General features: G+C 40.9%; 1 protein-coding gene across 12 annotated transcripts in view; it reads right to left on the bottom strand.

Annotated features, from left to right (window-relative positions):
- Positions 1–22973, bottom strand: part of gpatch2 (G patch domain containing 2) — a 293150-nt gene that overhangs the window by 198500 nt on the left and 71677 nt on the right. For 9 of the 12 annotated variants that reach the window (XM_072265088.1, XM_072265093.1, XM_072265087.1 and 6 more), the window contains exon 6: positions 12544–12579. The exons of the other annotated variants lie outside the window; for them this stretch is intronic. In XM_072265088.1, the coding sequence (XP_072121189.1) occupies positions 12544–12579 (36 nt within the window). The remainder of the gene's footprint in view (positions 1–12543; positions 12580–22973) is intronic. 12 annotated transcript variants of the gene reach the window in all.

Raw genomic sequence — 22973 nt, 5'->3', positions numbered from 1 at the left:
ACTTGGCTGCATTAAATTCCACTGCCATCTTCTGGCCCATTTTTCCAGTTGGTCCAGATCCCTCTGCAAGCTTTGAAAGCCTTCCTCGCTGTCCCCAACACCTCCAATCTTAGTGTCATCAGCAAACTTGCTGATTCAATTTACCACATTATCATCTAGATCTTTGATATAGACAACAAACAACAATGGTCCCAGCACAGATCCCTGAGGCACACCTCTAGTCACAAGCCTCCAGTCTGAGGAGCAATCATCCACTACCACTCTCTGTCTTCTCCCACATAGCCAATTTCAAATGCAGTTTACAACCTCTCCATGGATACCTAGTGTCTGAACCTTCTGAACTAACCTCCCATGTGGGACCTTGTCAAAGGCCATACTAAAGTCCACGAAGACAACATCCACAGCCTTTCCTTCATCTACTTTCTTGGTAACCTCCTCGAAAAACTCTACACGATTCGTCAAGCACGATCTACGATGCACAAAGCCATGCTGACTATCCTTAATCAACCCTTGGCTATCCAAATACTTGTATATCCGATCTCTCAAAACACCTTCCAATAATTTACCTACTACTGATGTCAGGCTCACTGGCCAGTAATTACCTGGTTTACTTTTGGAGCCTTTTTTAAACAATGGAACAACATGAGCTACCCTCCAATCCTCCTGCACCGCACCCGTGGCTAAGGACATTTTAAATGTTTCTGCCAGGGCCCCTGAAATTTCTACACTAGTCTCTCTCAAGGTCCGAGGAAATATCATGTCAGGCCCGGGGGAGTTATCTGCCTTTATTCGCTGTAAGGCAGCAAGCACCTCCTCCTCTTTAATCTCTATATGTTCCATGACACTACTGCTTGTTTCCCTTCCTTCCATATATGCTATGCCAGTTTCCTGAGTAAATACTGATGCAAAAAAAAACTGTTTAAGATCTTCCCCATCTCGTGAGGCTCCCACACATAGATGACCACTCTGATTCTCTAGGGGACCAATTTTGTCCCTTACTATCCTTTTACTCTTAATATACTTGTAGAAACCCTTCCGGTTTACCTTCACTTTATCTGCCAAAGCAACCTCATGTCTTCTTTTTGCCTCCCTGATTTCCTTCTTTAGTATTTTCTTACATTTTCTATACTCTTCAAGTACCTCATTTGTTCTTTGTTGCCTGTACCTGCTATACTCCTCTCTCTTTTTCTTAACCAGATTGCCAATATCCCTTGAAAACCAAGGTTCCCTGCCTGTTAACATTGCCTTTAATCCTGGCAGGAAAATGCAAACTCTGCACTCTCAAAATCTCGCCTTTGAAGGCCTTCCACTTACTGAACACACCCTTGCCAGAAAACAACTTATCCCAAACCACTCTTCCTAGATCCTTCCTCATTTCCACAAAGTTGGCCCTTCTCCAATTTAGAACCTCAACTCGAGGACCAGACCTATCCTTATCCATAATTAACTTGAAACTAATGGCATTATGGTCACTGGACCCAAAATGTTCGCCTACGCATACTTCTGTCACCTGACCTGTCTGGTTCCCTAATAGGAGATCAAGTATTGCATCCTCTCTCATTGGTACCTCTATATATTGACTTAGAAAACTTTCCTGAACACATTTGACAAACTCCAAGCCATCTAGCTCTTTCACAGTGTGGAAGTCCCAGTCAATATGTGGAAAGTTAAAATCCCCTACTATTACAACTTTCTGTTTCTTACATCGGTCTGCTATCTTGCTACAGATTTGCTCCTCCAATTCCCTCTGACTATTGGGTGGACTATAATACAACCTTATTAGTGTGGTCACACCTTTCCCGTTCCTTAGCTCCACCCATATGGCCTCTGTAGACAAGCCCTCTGGGCTGTCCTGTCTACACACAGCTGTGATATTCTTCCTGACTAGTAATGCCACTCCTCCCCCTTTCATCCCTCCCCCTCTGTCACATCTGAAACAACGGAACCCTGGAACATTAAGCTGCCAATCCTGCCCCTCGTGCAACCAACTTTCACTCATAGCAATAATGTCATAATCCCACGCGCCAATCCACGCCAAGTTCATTTGCCTTACCTACAATACTGCTTACATTGAAAAAGATGCACCTGAGAACATCTCTATCACGTACAAACCTGTGATTTCTGTCTATACATGCAGTCCTCGCATGACCTTTATCCTCCTCCACCTCACTATCTGCTCTAACACTCTGGTTCCCCTCCCCCTGCACATCTAGTTTAACCCCCCCCCCCCCCCGGAGCAGCACTAGCAAATCTACCCGCAAGGATGTTAGTCCCCCTCCAGTTCAGGTGCAAACCGTCCCGTTGGAACAGGTCCCACCTTCCCTGGAACAAGGCCCAATTGTCCAGAACCATGAAGCCCTCCCTCTTGCACCATCTCCTTAGCCACTTATTTAGCTGCATTATCTTCCTATCATAAATGACCTGACTTGGTCCAACCATGCAGAGTTCACTGCCAAGAAGGCCCACCAACGCCTTTACTTCCTGAGAAAACTAAAGAAATTTGGCCTGTCCCCTAAAACCCTCACTAATTTTTTATAGATGCACCGTAGAAAGTATTCTTCTAGGGTGCATCACAACCTGGTATGGAAGTTGTCCTGTCCAAGACCGAAAGAAGCTGCAGAAGATCGTGAACACGGTGCAGCACATCACACAAACCAATCTTCCATCCGTGGACTCACTTTACACCACACTCTGTTGGAGTAGTGCTGCCAGGATAATTAAGGACACGACCCACCCAGCCAACACACTTTTCATCCCTCTTCCCTTCGGGAGAAGGCTCAGGAGCTTGAAGACTCGTACGGCCAGATTTGGGAACAGCTTCTTTCCAACTGTGGTAAGACTGCTGAACGGATCCTGACCCAGATCTGGGCCGTATCCTCCAAATATCCGGACTTGCTTCTCGGTTTTTTTGCACTACCTTACTTCTCATTTTTCTATTTTCTATTTATGATTTATAATTTAAATTTTTAATATTTACTAATTTTAACTACTTTTTAATATTTTTAATATTTAATATTTGTAATCCAGGGCGTGGGAAGCGCAGAATCAAATATCGCTGTGATTATCGTACGTTCTAGTACCAATTGTTTGGCGACAATAAAGTATAAAGTATTAAGTATTTCTAGTCTCACTAGCACGTGGCACGGGTAGCGATCCTGAGATTGCAACCCTGGAGGTCCTGTCCTTCAACTTTGCACCTAACTCTGGCTGGCTGCTGGTTATCAGTGGAGTTCCACAGGAGTTGGTGTTGGGACTGCTGCTTTTTACGATGTATGTCAATGATTTGGACTGTGGGATTAATGGATTTGTGGCTAAATTTGCCGATGATACAAAGATAGGTGGAGGAGCGGGTAGTGTTGAGGAAACAGACAGCCTGAAGAGAGACTTAGACAGTTTAGGGGAATGGGCAAAGACATGGTAAACGACATACAATGTTGGAAGGTGTATAGTCATGCACTTTGGTGGAAGAAATAAATGGGCAGATGGGGAGAAAATTTAAAATAGACAGGCAAAGGGACTTGGAAGTTCTTGTGCAGGATATCCTAAAGATTAATCTCCAAGTTGAGTCAGTGGTGAGGAATGTTGGCATTCATTTCTAGAGGTATAGAATATAAGAGCAGGGATGTGATGCTGAGGCTTTATAAGTCACTCGTGAGACCACACTTGGAGTATTGTGTGCAGTTTTGGGCTCCTTATTTTAGAAAGGATATACTGACATTGGAGAGGGTTCAGAGAAGATTCACGAGAATGATTCCAGGAATGAAAGGGTTACTGTATGAGGAACGTCTGGTGGCTCTTGGGCTGTATTCCCTGGAGTTCAGGAGAATGAGGGGGGATCTCATAGAAACGTTCCAAATATTAAAAGATTAGATATAGCAAAGTTATTCCCCATGGTACAGGAGTCTAGGACAAGAGGGCATGACTTCAGGATTGAAGTACGTCCATTTAGAACTGAGATGCAGAGAAATTAATTTAGTCAGAGGGTGGTAAATCTGTGGGATTTGTTGCCACAAGTGGCTGTGGAGGCCAAGTCATTGGGTGCGTTTAAGACAGAGATAGACAGGTTCTTGATTAGCCAGGGCATCAAAGGGAATGGGGAGAAAGTAGAGGAGTGGGGATGACTGGAAGAATTGGATCAACCCATGACTGAATACCGGAGCCGACTTGATGGGCCAAATGGCCTACTTCTGCTCCTATATCTTATGGTTTTTCCTCAGCTTTTGATTGTGAGTTCATCTGGTAGTTTTGATTGCAGAAGTTCTTGGACACATCTGTTTCATTTAGACATACTTCAATTTTGTTGGTACTATTGTTTCACTTTATTTGTTTGAAAAGCCGTTGTAATATCAGAGAAACTTTATTCCATGATGAATTTGGAGGCACTATAGCATAACCATTACCTCATTTTTTTTAAATCTGAATTTTCAAGCTTCTTTCTGTTATAGATAACCTCACAGATGTACTGCATTAGACGTATGGATTCTCCACACAGCAATGTATACTGAATAACAAATAGTTAAACAAACCAAAAGAGTAACATTGAGTGAACCCTACAAATTAAATTTTAATAATTTGTTCAAATAATTAAAGAGCTTTCTAGTATTCTCCTGTTGAGAGCAATGATGAGAGACTCTTGGTTTTAGTCCCTCACCAAGGCAGAAAGATGCTGGAGAGCTAGTACTGGGAGGACTGATGGAGATACAGATTTACCACATAAAGGGAATGCCTGAAGGTTACAGCAGTGCATTTTCAAAATGGAAGTAAATGCAGTATTAAATAAGAGACAGTAGGGTACAGGTAGCAATTTGAACTTCATGAGTGAAAAACTGGCAGAGTCAAATTATCGATTCACTTGCATATCTACATGTTGGATTTTTTTCTTCTTGGAAGTATACTTTATCTGATAGATATGTACAAATATATAGTTCAGATTTACTGTGCCTCTGTGGAATGGACAAACTTCCTTGCTTATTGGAAGCTGACTGTGAAGGATCTTTACGTGGTGGATGTGAAATACTTTCTCGCATGTTTTCAAAGTTTGAAGTAAAATTATTATCAAAGTACATATATGTCATCATATACAACCCTGAGATTCATTTTCTTGTGGGCATTCAGAGTAAATACCAGAAACACAATAGAATCAATGACGCAAACACCAGAAAATCTGCAGATGCTGGAAATTGAAGCAACACACACAAAATGCCAGTGGAACGCAGCAGGCCAGGCAGCATCTATAGGAAGAAGTACAGTCAATGTTTCAAGCAGAGACCCTTCGTAAGGACTCCTGCTGCGTTCCACCAGCATTTTGTATGTGTTGCTAGAATCAATGAAAAACTGCATCCAACAGGATGGACAAGCAACCAGTGTGCAAAAGACAACAAGCTGTGCAAATTCAAAAAGAAAGAAAGAGAACAGAAATAATAATAAATAAATAAATAAGCAATAATTATCGAGAATGTGAGATGAACAGTCCTGGGAAGTGAGCTCACAGGATGTGGGAATGGTTCTGTGATGGGGGCCAGTGAAGTTGAATGAAATAGCTCGATTATTGTAGCCCTTATATCAACATTACCTTTGTGTTTAGGCTGAGCTGAAGAAATTAAGTCATATCTGACCCAACTGAAGTCCCATTACTTAAATGTAGGTTGCAAACATGATTGATGATTATTTCTGGGGTAGTTGCAGAACAGACAAGAATAAATGTCAAATCGGTCCCAAGATTCGGTGATTTCTTAATTCATGTCTTGTTGAAGAGCCATCGTGAACCTTGAAAGGCTTCATATTCTATTCTGATTGCCGTAGCTCACTGGGGACATCAAGAAGCATGGCAGATCACTATCTGAAATTTCAGTCTCACAAATACTTTCATGACCTCACCAGACTAGAAGAGCTTAGTGACACATTCACAAACTTCCTGATGTATTTATTACTCCCAATTCCTCAATCTGTCTCCTTGACTCTGCTCCAGGAGATTAAAATTCACAAATACGCTTTGTAGGTAAACCAAGTTCTCTATCTATGTACTTCGTCAATTTTTCAATTGTCTGCCCACCTCCAAAATCAAGTGCATCTTTGCATAATATCATACTTCTCCCTCAGTCACTATCAACAAATATTCTGCATCTATTATTCATTCCCAGCCCCATTCCCTCTTTGCAGAGCAGCCACTGACACATAACAGCAGTGAATATGAGAAGATGGTAGACATAGGGCCAGCAGTGCCAAGTCCACAGAGAATGGCATGGGACTATCAAAGCTCCAGTAAAGTGGATGGAAATGCTGCAGCCCAAATGACCATCTACTTTGAGGATTCTTCAAAAGCAGCTATAGAGGATTACATGAGGTACCAGAAGGCATGCCGATTTTTTGGTGTATTATATAGATTTGACTATAAAAACATAATTGAGATAATTATCCCTAGCTAAGGTTGCATGATTATTGCAGGCCTTTGTGATAAACATTTTTTTTTATAGAGTCATTCACGAAATTAAGCCAACAGTATTTACTGTTAGATGTGCCCAAACCCAGTCAAGCTTAGCCCAATATAAAAATATAAATGCTCTCTTATTTTGTCTTCACTGTCCAATAAACATTGTGCAGAGCTAAAATCTTAAAACTCTTATTAGTATCATTTAGCAATCTGGCTCTCCGGAAATAGCTTCCCTTAAACTGCCTGATGTACTTAGATAAAAATATGAAAAGTCAGAAATGGGAAGAGGATTTTGTCTGGTTTCCAATGTACCACATTTACATGCTGAGCATTGGTTTCCACTCATGTCACAACTTATTAAATACTTTTGCCAAAGGTAAGTTATTAGGATGGTCTGGACATACAAATTTTAGGATTTGTTTTTACTTTCTATAGATTTCTTAGGTCTCTTTTTGGCAGATTCATTAGGGAGCTAATGTAGTCTACATTATTCTGGCTCAAAAGGCAAAATACTGGAAACAAGCCAAAATATTAAAAATAAAAATTACCTTGGATTCCAGTGGGAATTTAACTGTGCACTTTCAGGACATTCATGCACTGCAGCAATATCCAAAATAGAACATTGGAAAATAAATACACTTATTACTTTCAACAACCACCTTCCCTCCATCCCCACCCCCATCACTGAACACAGATTAGACAGTGAATATTCCTCTTTGCAGCTTCTTGGACCACATGACACTTAGCCCCATTGTAATATTTTTGTATTTCTTTTCCATCTGTCAATGGTGCAAACAGTTGATTTAGCTTTTACAGCAGGAAAGCAAGCTAAATCTAACATGAGATTTCAAGATACTAATCAGAATAACAAAAAGAAAATGCAATAAAATGAATTTAAGATACACATAAACTAATGTTTATGGCTACATTCAATGCTTTTTTTAGTCCGCACTTTTTCCCCTTCAGCAATATGAAGCTAAAATCAACATTTTTGAAACCATTATTCATATCTGCTCTGTTTTATAAAATTCTTGTTTTTTTTTACAATGCTGTGTATGTTAGGATGATATAAAAAGGATCAGTCTTATTCCCTCTGAAAATAATGTACACAATTTTAAAAAATAATTACGTCATGTCCTTTCATATTTTAGTTACTTGCACTAATTCCTATTACAAGACACAGAAAAATTTCACTATATCTATAAGTTGGCTTAAATCTAATTAAGAGAATGTTGTGTGCTTGGAATTAATTGAAATCCATAAAGTGGTTAATAATACACTTAATGTTTTCAATCTGTGTCACATATTATGTTACTGAACTAAGGTACATGAATTCTGTATCAAATCAACCACCCCATTGGACTGCCAAGTGATTTGAGTTGATAGATCAAAAAGAGGACCATAAAATGTTGTTACATTTATACTTGACAATAACAGCAAAGCAATCAGAAGCATTCAAGGAAGAGATACAAGGGGTTCAGGTTAACTAGGTTTCACAACAAGAAAGGGTGAGATAATCAAATCTAGATTCCTTTGAACAATCAATTGCAAAAAGAATAAGAAGACAATAAGATACGCTACGACAGACACTGGGATATTAAAGGGATCAATCTTGCTCCCTCTGAATATAATATACACTGTTTAAAAAAACACCTGAAAACTGCAGAAAGCCTAGATAAGTAAAGAAATACAGAGCTAAAATTAAAATCAAAAACAGGAATAGATACAGTATGAAGACAAACAAAACAAAAAGAATAAAAAATGTTTTAAGTACTCAGAGAAAATGGATAACCAAGGATATAATACAGTCCATTCATAAGCAGAGAATGTAGGTAAAGCTCTTAAGGAATACTTTGAAGCTGAATTCATGAAAGAAGAGGATTATATTGATGTTGTACATGAGAAGAATGTGACATATTGAATGTGCTACAGCAAGAAGGAAAATATTACGAATTTTAGTCTCCTATAAAATACAAAAAATTGCCAAACATAGATTAAGTATGCTTAAGATTATAAAGTAGGGCAAAAGAGGAAATTGTAAAGGGTCTGACTATCATTTTTCAATACTTCCTGGCTGCAGGCAAAAGGCAGGCTTTGCTAATGTTAAAAAAGGGAGGAAGAAATAAACCAAGCAATTAGAGGTCAGTTGGTTAAACCTGAATAGTGGACAAAAGATTGAAATCTATTCAGAGAAATAGTATAAAATTAATTTAATGTGTTTATTACTCATGAATGATCAGTGTTTAGAATTATGAGTCTAGATGGATTAAATATGAAAGACATATTTCTTAACAGAGCATATATCTCAAAGCAATTGCAGAATAATTGGAGTGGAAACAAGGCTTTTGTTACCTGAATGTGTACACGAAGTCCCATTGGACTTTATTCTAAAATGTGGTATGAAGCTAAGTGGCTCTATTTTGTCTGGCATAGACCACATGAGCTCAATAGACTTTCCTGTGATAGTTCATATTTGCATAGAAGGACCAAAACATCTATTTTATGGAATAAAATGTGATCAATTCAGATATTGTTCCAGTTAAACCAGTTCAAAGGGAGTCCTGGCCAGAAGGAGCAACCTCAGCTTTGCGGTACATTTGAAAACACAGACTGGAGCATGTCCGGGAAGGCGGCTACCTATGAACATCACATTAACATCAATGAATATGCAAGATCCGTGACTGCCCATACAGAAGTGAATTGCGGATGTCACCATTATTAAGCACTTCAATATGAGGGCAAATCATACAGCATGGCTGACAGCAGAGGTCCAGGAACAGCTGAGAGATTGGGATGGTACCTTCAGATTGGGAGATAAAAATAGCTCTCAGGTCAGCAAGAACTGCGTTTTCCTGCACCATCAAGAAGACAAAATGTGATTATTCACACAAAATATATAGTCATTTCTGTGACAACAGAGACTTGAAGTGCCTGTGGATAACAAACTACATGTCCACCCTGTGCGTCAATGAAGGTTGACGGTTCATTTCCTGATAGGCTGAATGCCTTTTATGCTTGATTTGATGCGCAGAATAATGTGTTGGCAAGAAGACCCCTTTTCCCCTGAGGAACATGCACTGTTTGGCCGCAGCCGATGCGAGGAAGACCCTAGCCACATACCTGGCCGGGTGCTGAGGGACTATGCAGCCCAGGAACAGAGGTTCTAACAGAACCTCTTCAACATCTCTCTGGAACAGTCCCTTGTCCCCCACAGGCTTCAGGGAAGCCACTGTCAACCCCAGGCCCAAGAAGGCGACAGTCATCTGCCTCAACAACTACCATCCAGTGGCACTGACCTCAACAATAATGAGGTGTTCTGAGTGGCTGGTATGGATCACATTAATTCCCATCTTCCTGTTACATTGTAGACTTTCCCATTAGCTTATCTCTCAAATCAATCCACTGATGATGCCATAGCCTCTGCACTCCACTCCATCCTGTGGAAAATAGTGCCCCATTTGCTAAGATGCTGTTTATTGATTTCAGCTTGGCATTTAATACGATCATCCCTCAGAAACTGGTGGGCAAACTGTCTTCACTGGTCTCAACACCTCTCTGTAACTGGATCCTGGACTTCCTGACAGAAAATCAGTCAGTCCGTGTTGGCAGAAACATCAGCTGAGCACTGAGGCTCACCAGGGCTGTGTGCTCAGCCCGCTGCTGACACATGACTGCACTGCTGGACCCAGTTCAAACTGAATCATCACGTTCGCTGATGACACAACAGTGGTTGGTCTCATCAACAACGATGAGCTGCATTCAGAGAGGAGATTTTTTTTCACAGGTTAGTAGCGGTTAGTAGAATGTGCAAGTACAACTTGAGTCTTAATATGGACAAGACCAAAGAGATGATCGTGGACTTTAGTTAGTTTCAGGCTGACCACACCTCACTGCACTTACACAGCTCCCCCATGGACCGAGTTAGGAGCACCAAGTTTCTGAGAGTGCACATAATAGGCGATCTCACTTGGTTCCTCAACACCACCTTTTTGGTTAAGAAAGCACAGTAGTGTCTCCACTTCCTGAGCAGATGGAGGAGAGTGAGGCCCCCTTCCCCATTCCAACCAATTTTTATATGAGCATTATTGAGGATGTCTTACCAGATGCATCATCATCTGGTATGGGAACTGCACGGCATCTGACCGCAAGTCTACAAAGGATTGCGAGGACTGCAGAGATGATCACTGGGGTCTCTCTTCCATCCATCAGAGATATTTTTCAGAAGCACGACGTACACACGGCCCTTAGCATTATCAATAATCCCTTCCACCTGTCCAACAATTTCTAAAAATGTCTACTCTCAGGCAAGAGGTATCATCGCATTAAGACAAGAACTATGGGAAACAGCTTCTTTCCTCAGGTGGTAAGACTATTGAACTTCCTGCCACCACACAGGTCTCATCATGCATGAAAGGTCAATAGAGTTATACTGTCTACTTTTTAAACTTGTGTCATAAATGCATCTTATTATTTGTTAATTTACTGGTGGTAATATTACTTTATGTGTTATGTGTGTGAGTTATATGTACTGCACCTTGGTCTGGAGAAACATTGTTTCGACTGGCAGTATACATGTGTACGGTTGAATGGCAATAAACTGAACTTGATTAATTCTTGTGGCTACTTTAATGAATATAAGTTCCTTTGAATATTCCGTTAAGATTTTTGTTCTCTTACTTATTTTTTATTCACAGGCCCTCCCAGCCCTGCTAGCTGCACCGTCCAGCAACCCATATACTTAACACTAGCCTAATTACAGAACAATTTACAATGACCAATTAACCTACTACAGGTACATCTCTTGACAGGAGGAGGAAACCGGAGCACCCAGAGGAAACCCACACAGTCATGGGGGAATGTACAAACTCCTGAGGCATGGCACTAGAATTGAACTCCAAACTCTGGTTGAGAAAGGGAATATTAATCAGGTTTTCTGCTAACTAGAGGAAAAGTTACTTTTAAAAGAAATTCATTCTCACATTATAACACTGCAAACTGTGAAAAAATGCACCTATGTTTTGTTGGAGTCATCAATCAGAACACTGAGTCGTGAAACTCCTCACAACTCAGAGAAAGGTTTGGGTTAAGCTTCAACCAAGAACAAGAAAGTCTAACTTAGAAACATTAATTAAACTTCATAAATCATACCCTTTTTAGAAATAAAACAAAGATGAATGGAAAGATTGGATTTGTAATTTTATGTTAGTATCTGGTTCAACTGCCTACTCATGAGGCAGGTATTGTTTTAGCTGCATAGTGGTGAATTAATAGCCAGGTGACTTTAACTTGATGTATCTGAAGTTTGAATGGAATAGATATAAATAAAACAAAATCTAACAAATGCATAAGTTAGAGACTATGATATGGCAAAAAACTTCTATAACTAAGAGCAAGACTGCTCTCAGATAATTATCTTTTCGAGGCACAAAAAAAACAAATGTAAATCTTTCCTTAACCTACATTGAACAATGTTTGCCTTATTAAAAGCAGAATGAATTATGATTGCACTTTGGGTAACAGTTAAAACAGTATTTTCAAGTGTAAAATCAATTAAAGGTTTGGGATTTAGACTGAAAATTTATTTTTGCCTCCAATTCCGTGCTGTGGCAAATTTAAAAGTCTATGTATGCATAAATAACTAAATAGGATACCTGCAGATCCAACTTTATCAACGATCTAAGCAAATCAGTGCAGTGGTTTAGAATACAACACTGACTCTCAGAAAGATATGTTGAGCAATACTTGATAAAAAGAGAAAAATATCTCTACCACGGATGTTGGTATGTTAAAGGAAAAAAGTGCACTCTCAACTAAAGCATATTTCTTAGCAAAGTTATCTCGCCTCCAGTCTAATAGTGTTACTTAAGTAAGTAATTAAGGGAAAAAAAATACAAGGCCATCTGGACCTAAGCAATGGACTGTGGTACATGTTGCTGCCAACAGGAATAATCCAGTAAAACATTGTATGGATTCTCATTCCAGTCCAATTTCCATATCTGTAAATAAATGGGTGGCTTACACTTAACATTGAACCAAACCAAGCAGAGCATTCCAATGTCTGTGTGTGACATGAAACAAATATATCCACAGTTTAACAAATAGACTGGCTTTACCTGGCAAGGGAAAGATCTTTCTCTCTCTGGTACATGCTGCAAGTGCAAACATAAGCATTAGGAAACATTAGAAGGGAGAAAATGCATGAGAAAGAAATACAACTATAAAATATCTACAGGATTCAAAACCATTTCCATAAATTGAGAGTTCTTGGCTACAACTAACACCTACAACAGTATATGTCATCATACTTTCACTTGCTAATATGCTCTCTTTTACAGAGGCAATTCAAGGGAAGGGATGCTTTTAGGCATACATTCCTAATGGCATCATGAGATGGAAATTTATAATTGCTTCTTTGTGGGTAAGTACAGCTCTAATGCCATATCTAAGTTTGATTACAACACCACTGTGGTAGGCTGAATCAGCATACAGGAGAGAGACTGAAAATCTGGCTGAGTGATGCCACAATGTCAGCAAGACCAAGGAGCTGATGATTGAACTCAGGAAGAGCAAACTGGAGGTCCATGAACCAGTCCTCATCAAATCAGAGGTAGAAAGGGTCAGCAACTTTAAATGCCTCAGTGTTATCATTTCAGAAGACCTATCCTTAGCCCAGCACATAAGGACAATTACAAAGAAAGCATGGCAGTGCGTCTACTTCCTTAGGAGTTTGTGAAGATTCAGCACGGCATCTATAACTTTGACTAACTTCTTGGGATGTGTGGTAGAGAGTACATTGACTGGCTGCATCAGAGCCTGGGATAGAAACAACAATGTGCTTGTACTGAAAATCCTCAAAAAAGTAGTGGATATGCCCAGTCCATCACAGGCAAGCCTTCCCCACCATTAAGCATATCTACACAGAGCACTGTCACAGGAAAGCAGCATCCATCATCAGGGACCCCCATCACACAGGTCATGCATTCTTCTCACTGCTACCATCAGGAAGGTGGTACAGGAGCCTCAGGACCCACATCACCAGGTTCAGGAACAGCTATTACCCCTCACCAACTGGGCTCTTGAACCAGAGGGGATAACTTCACTTGCCGTTTTACTGAACTGTTCTCACAACCTACAGACTCACTTTCAAGGACTTTTCATCTCATGTTCTTGATAGTTATTGCTTATTTATTTATTATTATTTTGATTTATTTTTCTTTCTTTTTATATTTGCACAGTTTGTCATCTTTTGTTCACTGGTTGTCCAAGCTGCTGGTGTGGACGTTCATTGATCCTATTATAGTTATTGGATTTATTGAGTAAAAAAATGAATCTCAGGGTTGTATACCATGACATATATATACTTTGAATAATAAATGTGCTTTGAACTTTATTGTTGTTTGGTCTAAATCTGGGACATTCTAGATAGCAATGCTGTGGATGTATCCCATCACCAAAGGGACTGCAGCAGTTTAAGAACATAGCTCATCAATATCTACTTGAAGAGCAAATAGGGATCAATAAAAAATGCTGATCTTCCCAGCAATAACTATATCCCATGAATAACAATAAACATTATCTGGGTCATTGTCTGTCCCCATTAAGTATCTCGTATTCACTCTCACATTTGGTGTCTTACACTACAGTGTCATATACTGAATTACTGACTGTCACTAGGTTAGAGTAGATAAGACAAACATCTTAAAATCAAGCTCATAGTTGCCGGAACTTTGTCAGAAACAAATTAGAACTTACGAAATGTTTTGTGAGATATATGGTACATTTGCTGCAAGTGTACCAGTGACATCTAGTGACAAAGTAGATTCTGCATTTAAACTGTCACTGTTAGCAGTTGCAGTAGGTTTCACCAAGCACAGACCGAGCAGAACTCAACTTTTTCCTTAAGCAACACAGATGAAGTGAGGAAACCTCCACTGAATTATATTGACTTCACCTTAGTTTTTTGCATATTCCATTGTTGACAGCCCTACAAATCAAACATAACTGTAGAGATGATCAAGCAGATAAGCACTGAAGATCTGGTAAAACTATTTTCTAAAACAGGTTATTGGAGGCCATCATACCTGAAATCAATGGAATGATTGACTACATTTTCTCAAAGATTACAGAAGATCCTTATTGCAAATCAGATTATACTTGCATTGCTTTAGACCCCAAAGGGTATGTATGAACACTACCATTTGAATACAATAGCTAGTCTTTAAAAGTAATATATGTAAATACTGAAGTACTTAAGTAGCTATTGTTGGCTTTGCCATCGACAAAATTAGCAATAATGCAATTAGTTAAAAATGATTATTAAGATTTTCTTTAGACTTAGAAGGAAAGATGAGATTAAAATGTTTTCAAAAAGTTCACCAAGAATAAGACACTTCTCCACTACTAATACCACCTTCACCTGACCCACATTCACCTATTTTGCAAAATTATATGTTTCATTCAACACTTTGAATTTAACTTAAAACCTTATCTATAACTTCAATTACAATAAATTTTACTCTTGCCATGAAATGGAAAAATCCACAGAAAAAATGACTTTTTCCAGAAACAGGAAAAAGAAGCCAAATATCACTCTGTGTATTTAAACCACACACTGATGAAATCAAGCTACACTGGCAGATCCTTATTAGTTATTGGAAAAATTGTTGGAGTTAATATTGACACAGCAATGTGTAAATCAATATATCTAGAAGGAGCAATACATTTTAATTTAAGAAATGTTCAAACTGTAGCAGCAAATCCATGCACTTAGCACATATGCACCATCAAAAGGTTTGTTCGCAAAGACATTAATTCTGCGTAGATCAGAGGATGGTAGACAAGGCCTATTCTGAAATGTAAGGCATGCAGCATTTGCTCAGATTCTCATTTTACAAAGAAAGCATCATAAATCACAAGTGAAGCTTATAATAATCTATTTTCAGTTATTTTATGAAGCATTTTCACCCTTGATGCAAAGCTCTTGCATTTCAGTACCATCAAGACAATAATTTATCTTTCTATTGAAGTAAATAATGCAGTTAAGATTTTATTTCAAAATGCATTCATAATCATATAAACATTTAAAATGCAGAACAATGCCATTAGGCCTGCTGTGTCCAGGTCAATCGAAAAATTAAAAAAAAAACACCAAATTTCATCATACTTTCCAGTAGGTCACAGCTCTTCAAGTATGTATCCAAGTACATTTTGTTTTAAATATGATGAGGTTTCTACCATTCCCTTTCAGCTCACAAGTTCTAGTTCCCTATCACCCAATGCTGTATATCCATGCCCAATAGTTTTTGACCCTAATGAAAAGGGAGGTAAGATTTCACTCTATTCTTTAAGCACCTGAATTAAGACTTTGATCATCAGCCTCCTTGTTCTTTAGAAATTAACACCTTATAGACTTTTTTCCCACTTGGAAGCTGCAGCAGTCTGAAATGCATTTTCTGTTCGGGTGATAGAGGAAATTATCCACACATCTAAAAAGTCTCTGGGCAAGCACTTGAATTCTCAAGATGTAGAAGGCTACATAACAAATACTGGAGAATAAGATGGCCATTTGATGGGCAGCATGGATGTAGTGGGCTGAACTGCTTCATAACTCAATGACATAATGTTTTCAATTATAGGCAACATCCTGAGATATTCTGTGCACCGCTCCAATGTAATAACATCTTTCTTTTAATGTGGCAACCAGTATACTTTAACTTTTGAGGTGTACAATCTCCTTTTTTTTATATTCTATGCCACAGTTAATAAAAAATGCATTTTAATCCAGATCAATATACCTTATCAATCAGTCCTGCTATCTTTAAAAATCTGAACGTATGTTCCAAGTTCCCTTTGTTCTTCTCTTATTTATGGTCTATTCCCTTCGCTTGTTTTGCCACCACAAATACAAATTTTCAATCATACTTCTCAGGGCTAATTTTTAAATGGTAGTTGTTTTATCCAACTGAGGAAACCATCCAGATTGTTTTACAGGGTTAAACTTTCATTCCATCTTGTAATCCACCTGGTTAACACTCTACCAGCCATTAATACTTTTATACCGTTCCCTATCTATGTCTAAATAATTAACATTCATTGTAGAAGGCAAGGAGCCAAGAACTAAGTATATAGGTAACACACATCAAAGTTGCTGGTGAACGCAGCAGGCCAGGCAGCATCTGTAGGAAGAGGTGCAGTCAACGTTTCAGGCCGAGACCCTTCGTCAGAACTAACTGAAGGAGGAGTGAGTAAGGGATTTGAAAGTTGGAGGGGGAGGGGGAGATCCAAAATGATAGGAGAAGACAGGAGGTGGAGGGATGGAGCCAAGAGCTGGACAGGTGATAGGCAAAAGGGGATACGAGAGGATCATGGGACAGGAGGTCCGGGAAGAAAGACAGGGGGGGGGGGACCCAGAGGATGGGCAAGAGGTATATTCGGAGGGACAGAGGGAGAAAAAGGAGAGTGAGAGAAAGAATGTGTGCATAAAAATAAGTAACAGATGGGGTACAAGGGGGAGGTGGGGCCTAGAGGAAGTTAGAGAAGTTGATGTTCATGCCATCAGGTTGGAGGCTACCCAGACGGAATATAAGGTGTTGTTCCTCCAACCTGAGTGTGGCTTCATCTTTACAGTAGAGGAGGCCATGGATAAACATGTCAGAATGGGAATGGGATGTGGAATTAAAATGTGTGGCCACTGGGAGATCCTGCTTTCTCTGGCGGACAGAGCGTAGATGTTCAGCAAAGCGGTCTCCCAGTCTGCGTCGGGTCTCGCCAATATATAAAAGGCCACATCGGGAGCACCGGACGCAGTATATCACCCCAGTCGACTCACAGGTGAAGTGTTGCCTCACCTGGAAGGACTGTTTGGGGCCCTGAATGGTGGTAAGGGAGGAAGTGTAAGGGCATGTGTAGCACTTGTTCCGCTTACACGGATAAGTGCCAGGAGGGAGATCAGTGGGGAGGGATGAGGGGGACGAATGGACAAGGGAGTTGTGTAGGGAGCGATCCCTGCGGAATGCAGAGAAAGGGGGGGAGGGAAAGATGTGCTTAGTGGTGGGATCTCATTGGAGGTGGCGGAAGTTACGGAGAATAATATGGTGGACCCGGAGGCTGGTGGGGTGGTAGGTGAGGACCAGGGGAACCCTATTCCTAGTGGGGTGGCAGGAGGATGGAGTGAGAGCAGATGTACGTGAAATGGGGGAGATGTGTTTAAGAGCAGAGTTGATAGTGGAGGAAGGGAAGCCCCTTTCTTTAAAAAATGAAGACATCTCCCTCGTCCTAGAATGAAAAGCCTCATCCTGAGAGCAGATGCGGCGGAGACGGAGGAATTGCGAGAAGGGGATGGAGCGTAGAAGCGTAGAGCTTTGAGACCTTCCTGATGGGGGATGGAAGTATATAAGGACTGGACATCCATGGTGAAAATAAAGCGGTGAGGGCCAGGGAACTTAAAATCATCGAAAAGTTTAAGAGCGTGAGAAGTGTCACGAACATAGGTCGGAAGGGATTGAACAAGGGGTGATAAAACAGTGTCGAGGTATGCAGAAATGAGTTCGGTGGGGCAGGAGCAAGCTGAGACAAGAGGTCAGATAAAGTCTCAATAAGGTCTCAAAGCTCTACGCTTCTTTTTGGATTCCAGACCTAATCAGTTCCCCTCTACCACCACTCTGCTCCATCTAGCGGAATTAGTCCTCACTCTTAATAATTTCTCCTTTGGCTCCTCCCACTTCCTCCAAACTAAAGGTGTAGCTATGGGCACCCGTATGGGTCCTAGCTATGCCTGCCTCTTTGTTGGGTTTGTGGAACAATCTATGTTCCGTGCCTATTCTGGTATCTGTCCCCCACTTTTCCTTCGCTACATCGACGACTGCATTGGCGCTGCTTCCTGCACGCATGCAGAACTCGTTGACTTTATTAACTTTGCCTCCAACTTTCACCCTGCCCTCAAGTTTACCTGGTCCATTTCCGACACCTCCCTCCCCTTTCTAGATCTTTCTGTCTCTGTCTCTGGAGACAGCTTATCCACTGATGTCTACTATAAGCCTACTGACTCTCACAGCTATCTGGACTATTCCTCTTCTCACCCTGTCTCTTGCAAAAACGCCATCCCCTTCTCGCAATTCCTCCATCTCCGCCGCATCTGCTCTCAGGATGAGGCTTTTCATTCTAGGATGAGGGAGATGTCTGCATTTTTTAAAGAAAGGAGCTTCCCTTCCTCCACTATCAACTCTGCTCTTAAACACATCTCCCCCATTTCACGTACATCTGCTCTCACTCCATCCTCCCGCCACCCCACTAGGAATAGGGTTCCCCTGGTCCTCACCTACCACCCCACCAGCCTCCAGGTCCAACATATTATCCTCCGTAACTTCCGCCACCTCCAACGGGATTCCACCACTAAGCACATCTTTCCCTCCCCCCCTTTCTCTGCATTCCGCAGGGATCGCTCCCTACACAACTCCCTTGTCCATTCGTCCCCCCCATCCCTCCCCACTGATCTCCCTCCTGGCACTTATCCGTGTAAGCGGAACAAGTGCTACACATGCCCTTACACTTCCTCCCTTACCACCATTCAGGGCCCCAAACAGTCCTTCCAGGTGAGGCAACACTTCACCTGTGAGTCGACTGGGGTGATATACTGCGTCCGGTGCTCCCGATGTGGCCTTTTATACATTGGCGCGACCCAACGCAGACTGGGAGACCGCTTTGCTGAACATCTACGCTCTGTCCGCCAGAGAAAGCAGGATCTCCCAGTGGCCACACATTTTAATTCCACATCCCATTCCCATTCTGACATGTCTATCCACGGCCTCCTCTACTGTAAAGATGAAGCCACACTCAGGTTGGAGGAACAACACCTTATATTCCATCTGGGTAGCCTCCAACCTGATGGCATGAACATCGACTTCTCTAACTTCCGCTAGGCCCCACCTCCCCCTCGTACCCCATCTGTTACTTATTTTTATGCACATATTCTTTCTCTCACTCTCCTTTTTCTCCCTCTGTCCCTCTGAATATACCTCTTGCCCATCTTCTGGGTCCCCCCTCCCTTGTCTTTCTTCCCGGACCTCCTGTCCCATGATCCTCTCGTATCCCCTTTTGCCAATCACCTGTCCAGCTCTTGGTTCCATCCCTCCTCCTCCTGTCTTCTCCTATCATTTTGGATCTCCCCCTCCCCCTCCAACTTTCAAATCCCTTACTCACTCTTCCTTCAGTTAGTCCTGACGAAGGGTCTCGGCCTGAAACGTCGACTGCACCTCTTCCTACAGATGCTGCCTGGCCTGCTGCGTTCACCAGCAACTTTGATGTGTGTTGCTTGAATTTCCAGCATCTGCAGAATTCCTGTTGTAAGCATATAGGTGTTGGATCTCTTTAAAAACATTAAGGTAGTTGTCTTCAGGGCTGAGGGAGGGGAGGCAGAAGATGCTGCAGCACTGGCAGAGAGCTTTGTATCCTCTTGCAACAGGTGAGGTCCCAGAACACTGCAGAATAGCCAATATCATTCTTTGGTTTGAGAAGGACAATTGAGATAATCCAACAAATGATAGGCTAGTGAACCTTGCACCAGTTCTAGGATAATTATTAGAAAAAAATCATAGGATTCGGATTTACCCACCTTTGGAAACATGGATTTATTACAGATGTCAGCCTAGCTCTGTGCTGGAAAGGTCACGTCTCACAAACTTGATGAGTCTTTTTGAGTAGTAGGTGATTAGTATATATGCAACTGGCACACAAATTTGTGGAAATGCAGATTGTAAGGAAGGTTGTTGAAGAAAACAACAAGATCTAGATCAGTTGGAAACCTGGATGAAGAAACAGCAGATAGATTTTAATCTCGACAAATGTGAGGTGTTGCATTTTGGAAGTTCAAATGAAAGAGAAAAACATAGAGTTAATGGTAGGAATTATAACAGCATGGATGTACAGAGGGAGTACAAGTAGACAGGATGGTAAAGGAGGCAAATGGCATGCTTAGTTTCACTAGTTGTGACACTGAGCATAAAAGTTAATATGTCATGTTGCAGTTGTATGTCAAACAACATTTGGACTATTATGCGCGTTTCTGGTCATCTCATTATGGGAAGAATGTGGAAACTTTGGAGAAGGTGCAGCAAAGATTAACCAGGAAATTGCCTGGATTAGAGAGTACTAGCTGTAAGAAGAAGTCAGATGAATTTGGTATTTTCTCAGAGCGTTGGATGCTGAGGCCACTTAACATAAGTATATGAAATTATGAAAGGCATAGACAGGGTAGATAGGCAGAGCTTCTGTCTCCCATGGTGGATATATAAAATGCTAGAGATGAATTTTAAAAAATCAATATGGAGTAGTAAGTGCTTGGAACATGTTTCAAATGAAAGTAGTATAAGCAGATATGATAGCAACATTTAGGAAGTATTTAGATTTTGTTCAGTTCTGGTTGTTTCATTAGATAGATAGATACTTTATTGATCCCAAAGGAAATTACAGTGTCACAGTAGCATTACACGTGCACAGATATAAAAATATTAGAAGAGAAGTAAAGAGAATTTAAAAAATGTTACCTCAAACAGTTCAACATAGGGGGAGGGGATCATCACTTCCCTGGCTACAGGTTGACTCATTACAGAGCCTAATGGCTGAGGGTGAGAATGACCTCATATAGCTCTTTGGAGCAGCGCATCTGTCTTAATCTATTACTGTAAGTGCTCCCCTGTTCAGCCACAGTACCATGCAGAGGATGAGAAACATTTTCCAGAATTGCCAGGATTTTCCATAGGGTCCTTTGTTCTACCATAGCTCCAGTGTGTCCAGTTTGACTCCTATAACAGAGCCAACCTTTCTAATCAGTTTATTAAGCCTGTTGGTATCACCCACGTTGATGCCATTGCCTCAGCACACCACCGCATAGAAGACTGTACTGCCAACAACAGACTGGTAGAACATGTGAAGGAGAGGCCGGCATACTCCAAAGGGCTCAGTCTCCTCAGGAGGTAAAGGCCACACTGGCCTTTCTTGTACATAACCTCTGTGCTGGTGTTCCACTCAAGTCTGTCATCCAGGTGCTCCCCCAGGTACTTGTAGGTCATCGAAGTCCTCAGCATAAATAGTAACAGGGACTAGTGCAGGCTTAGTCTTTCCACAGTCTATCACCATCTCCTTTATTTTACTGATGTTGAACTGCAAATGATTTAGCTTGTACCATTTGACAAAGTTTTCCACCAGGGCCCTGTATTCAACTTTTCGCCTTCCCTTTATACACCCAACTATTGCCGAGTCATCAGAGAAGTTCTGCAGATGGCATGATTCAGTGTTATGTCTAAAGTCCGTGGTATACAGGGTAAACAAGAAGGGAGTCAATATCGTCCCCTGCTTATACCCATGTTTGACACACTGCTCTGAATCTACACATACTGTGATCTGCCATTCAGGTTGTCCATTATCCAGGATACAATGGAAGTGCCAACCTGCATTGAATGGAGCTTTTCCCCCAGCAATGAGGCCTGTATGGTGTTTGTAAGCTTTAGCAAGGGCACAGAAGAGATTTACCAAGAAGCTGCCCATTTAAAGAACATGTCTTATGTGGGACGATTGAGCAAGCTAAGCTTTTTTTCTTTGGAGTGAAGGAAGATAAGAGCTAACTTGATAGAGGTATGTAGGATTATAAGAGTGGACAGCCAACATCATTTTCAAACGACAATGTTGACTAATACTAGAGGGCGTCTTTTTAAGGTGGAGAAAATTTAGGGCAGATATCAGAGGTACGTTTTATTTTACAGAGTGGTAAATGCCTGGAATGTACTGCCAGTGGGAGTGGTTGAGGCTGATGCATTAGAGAAACTTAAGAGACTCACAGATAGGCACATGGATGAAAAATTAGTTTTCAGGACAGAGGGTTTAGATTGATCATGAAATAGGTTTATATAAATTGGGACAACATTGTGGCTGAAGTACCTTTATTGTGCTTTATTAAGTACCTCTATTCTACGTTCCATGTAAATAAGTGAACAGGCTTACTATAGAGGGATATGAATCTTCTATATACAGATGGGATTACTTTAGATTGACATCCTGGTCAGTGCAGACATCATGGGCCAAAAATCCTGTTCCTGTGCTGTACTGTTCTACATTCTACTAATGACAGCCTTCTGATTGCAAAAAAACATTTGTCAGCCTTTGTTTTCTGCCACTGGGTTGCTTGGGATCCAATTGACCACTATCCTCTGGTCTTTTGTTTTATTTTTGACCAGCCTGCTATATAGAATCCTGTCATATCCCTGAAATTCATGCAGATGGTATCAGGAACTGCACTGTCATAGACTCTGATTTACCTTTTAAAAAAAACTGAAAGCATTACAGACTGTCCTTAAAAAATCCATATTGACTATCCCGAGCAATCCACCCTTCCAGTATTGTCACCAATTTGGCCACCACTGAACTGGCCTGTAATGACTGAAGTTAATCCTTCCTTCCTTCCTTCCTCAAACCATGACATGATATTATTGTCTGTACTCCATATATTATATATTATCAGTCCTCCAATCATCAGCCTCCAGCAAGTTAAAAT

The sequence above is a fragment of the Mobula birostris genome, chromosome 8 (genome assembly GCF_030028105.1).
Source record: "Mobula birostris isolate sMobBir1 chromosome 8, sMobBir1.hap1, whole genome shotgun sequence".
Lineage (NCBI taxonomy): Eukaryota > Metazoa > Chordata > Chondrichthyes > Myliobatiformes > Myliobatidae > Mobula > Mobula birostris.
Note: the sequence above shows the minus strand (reverse complement) of the source record. Positions and strands in the feature narration are given on the sequence as shown.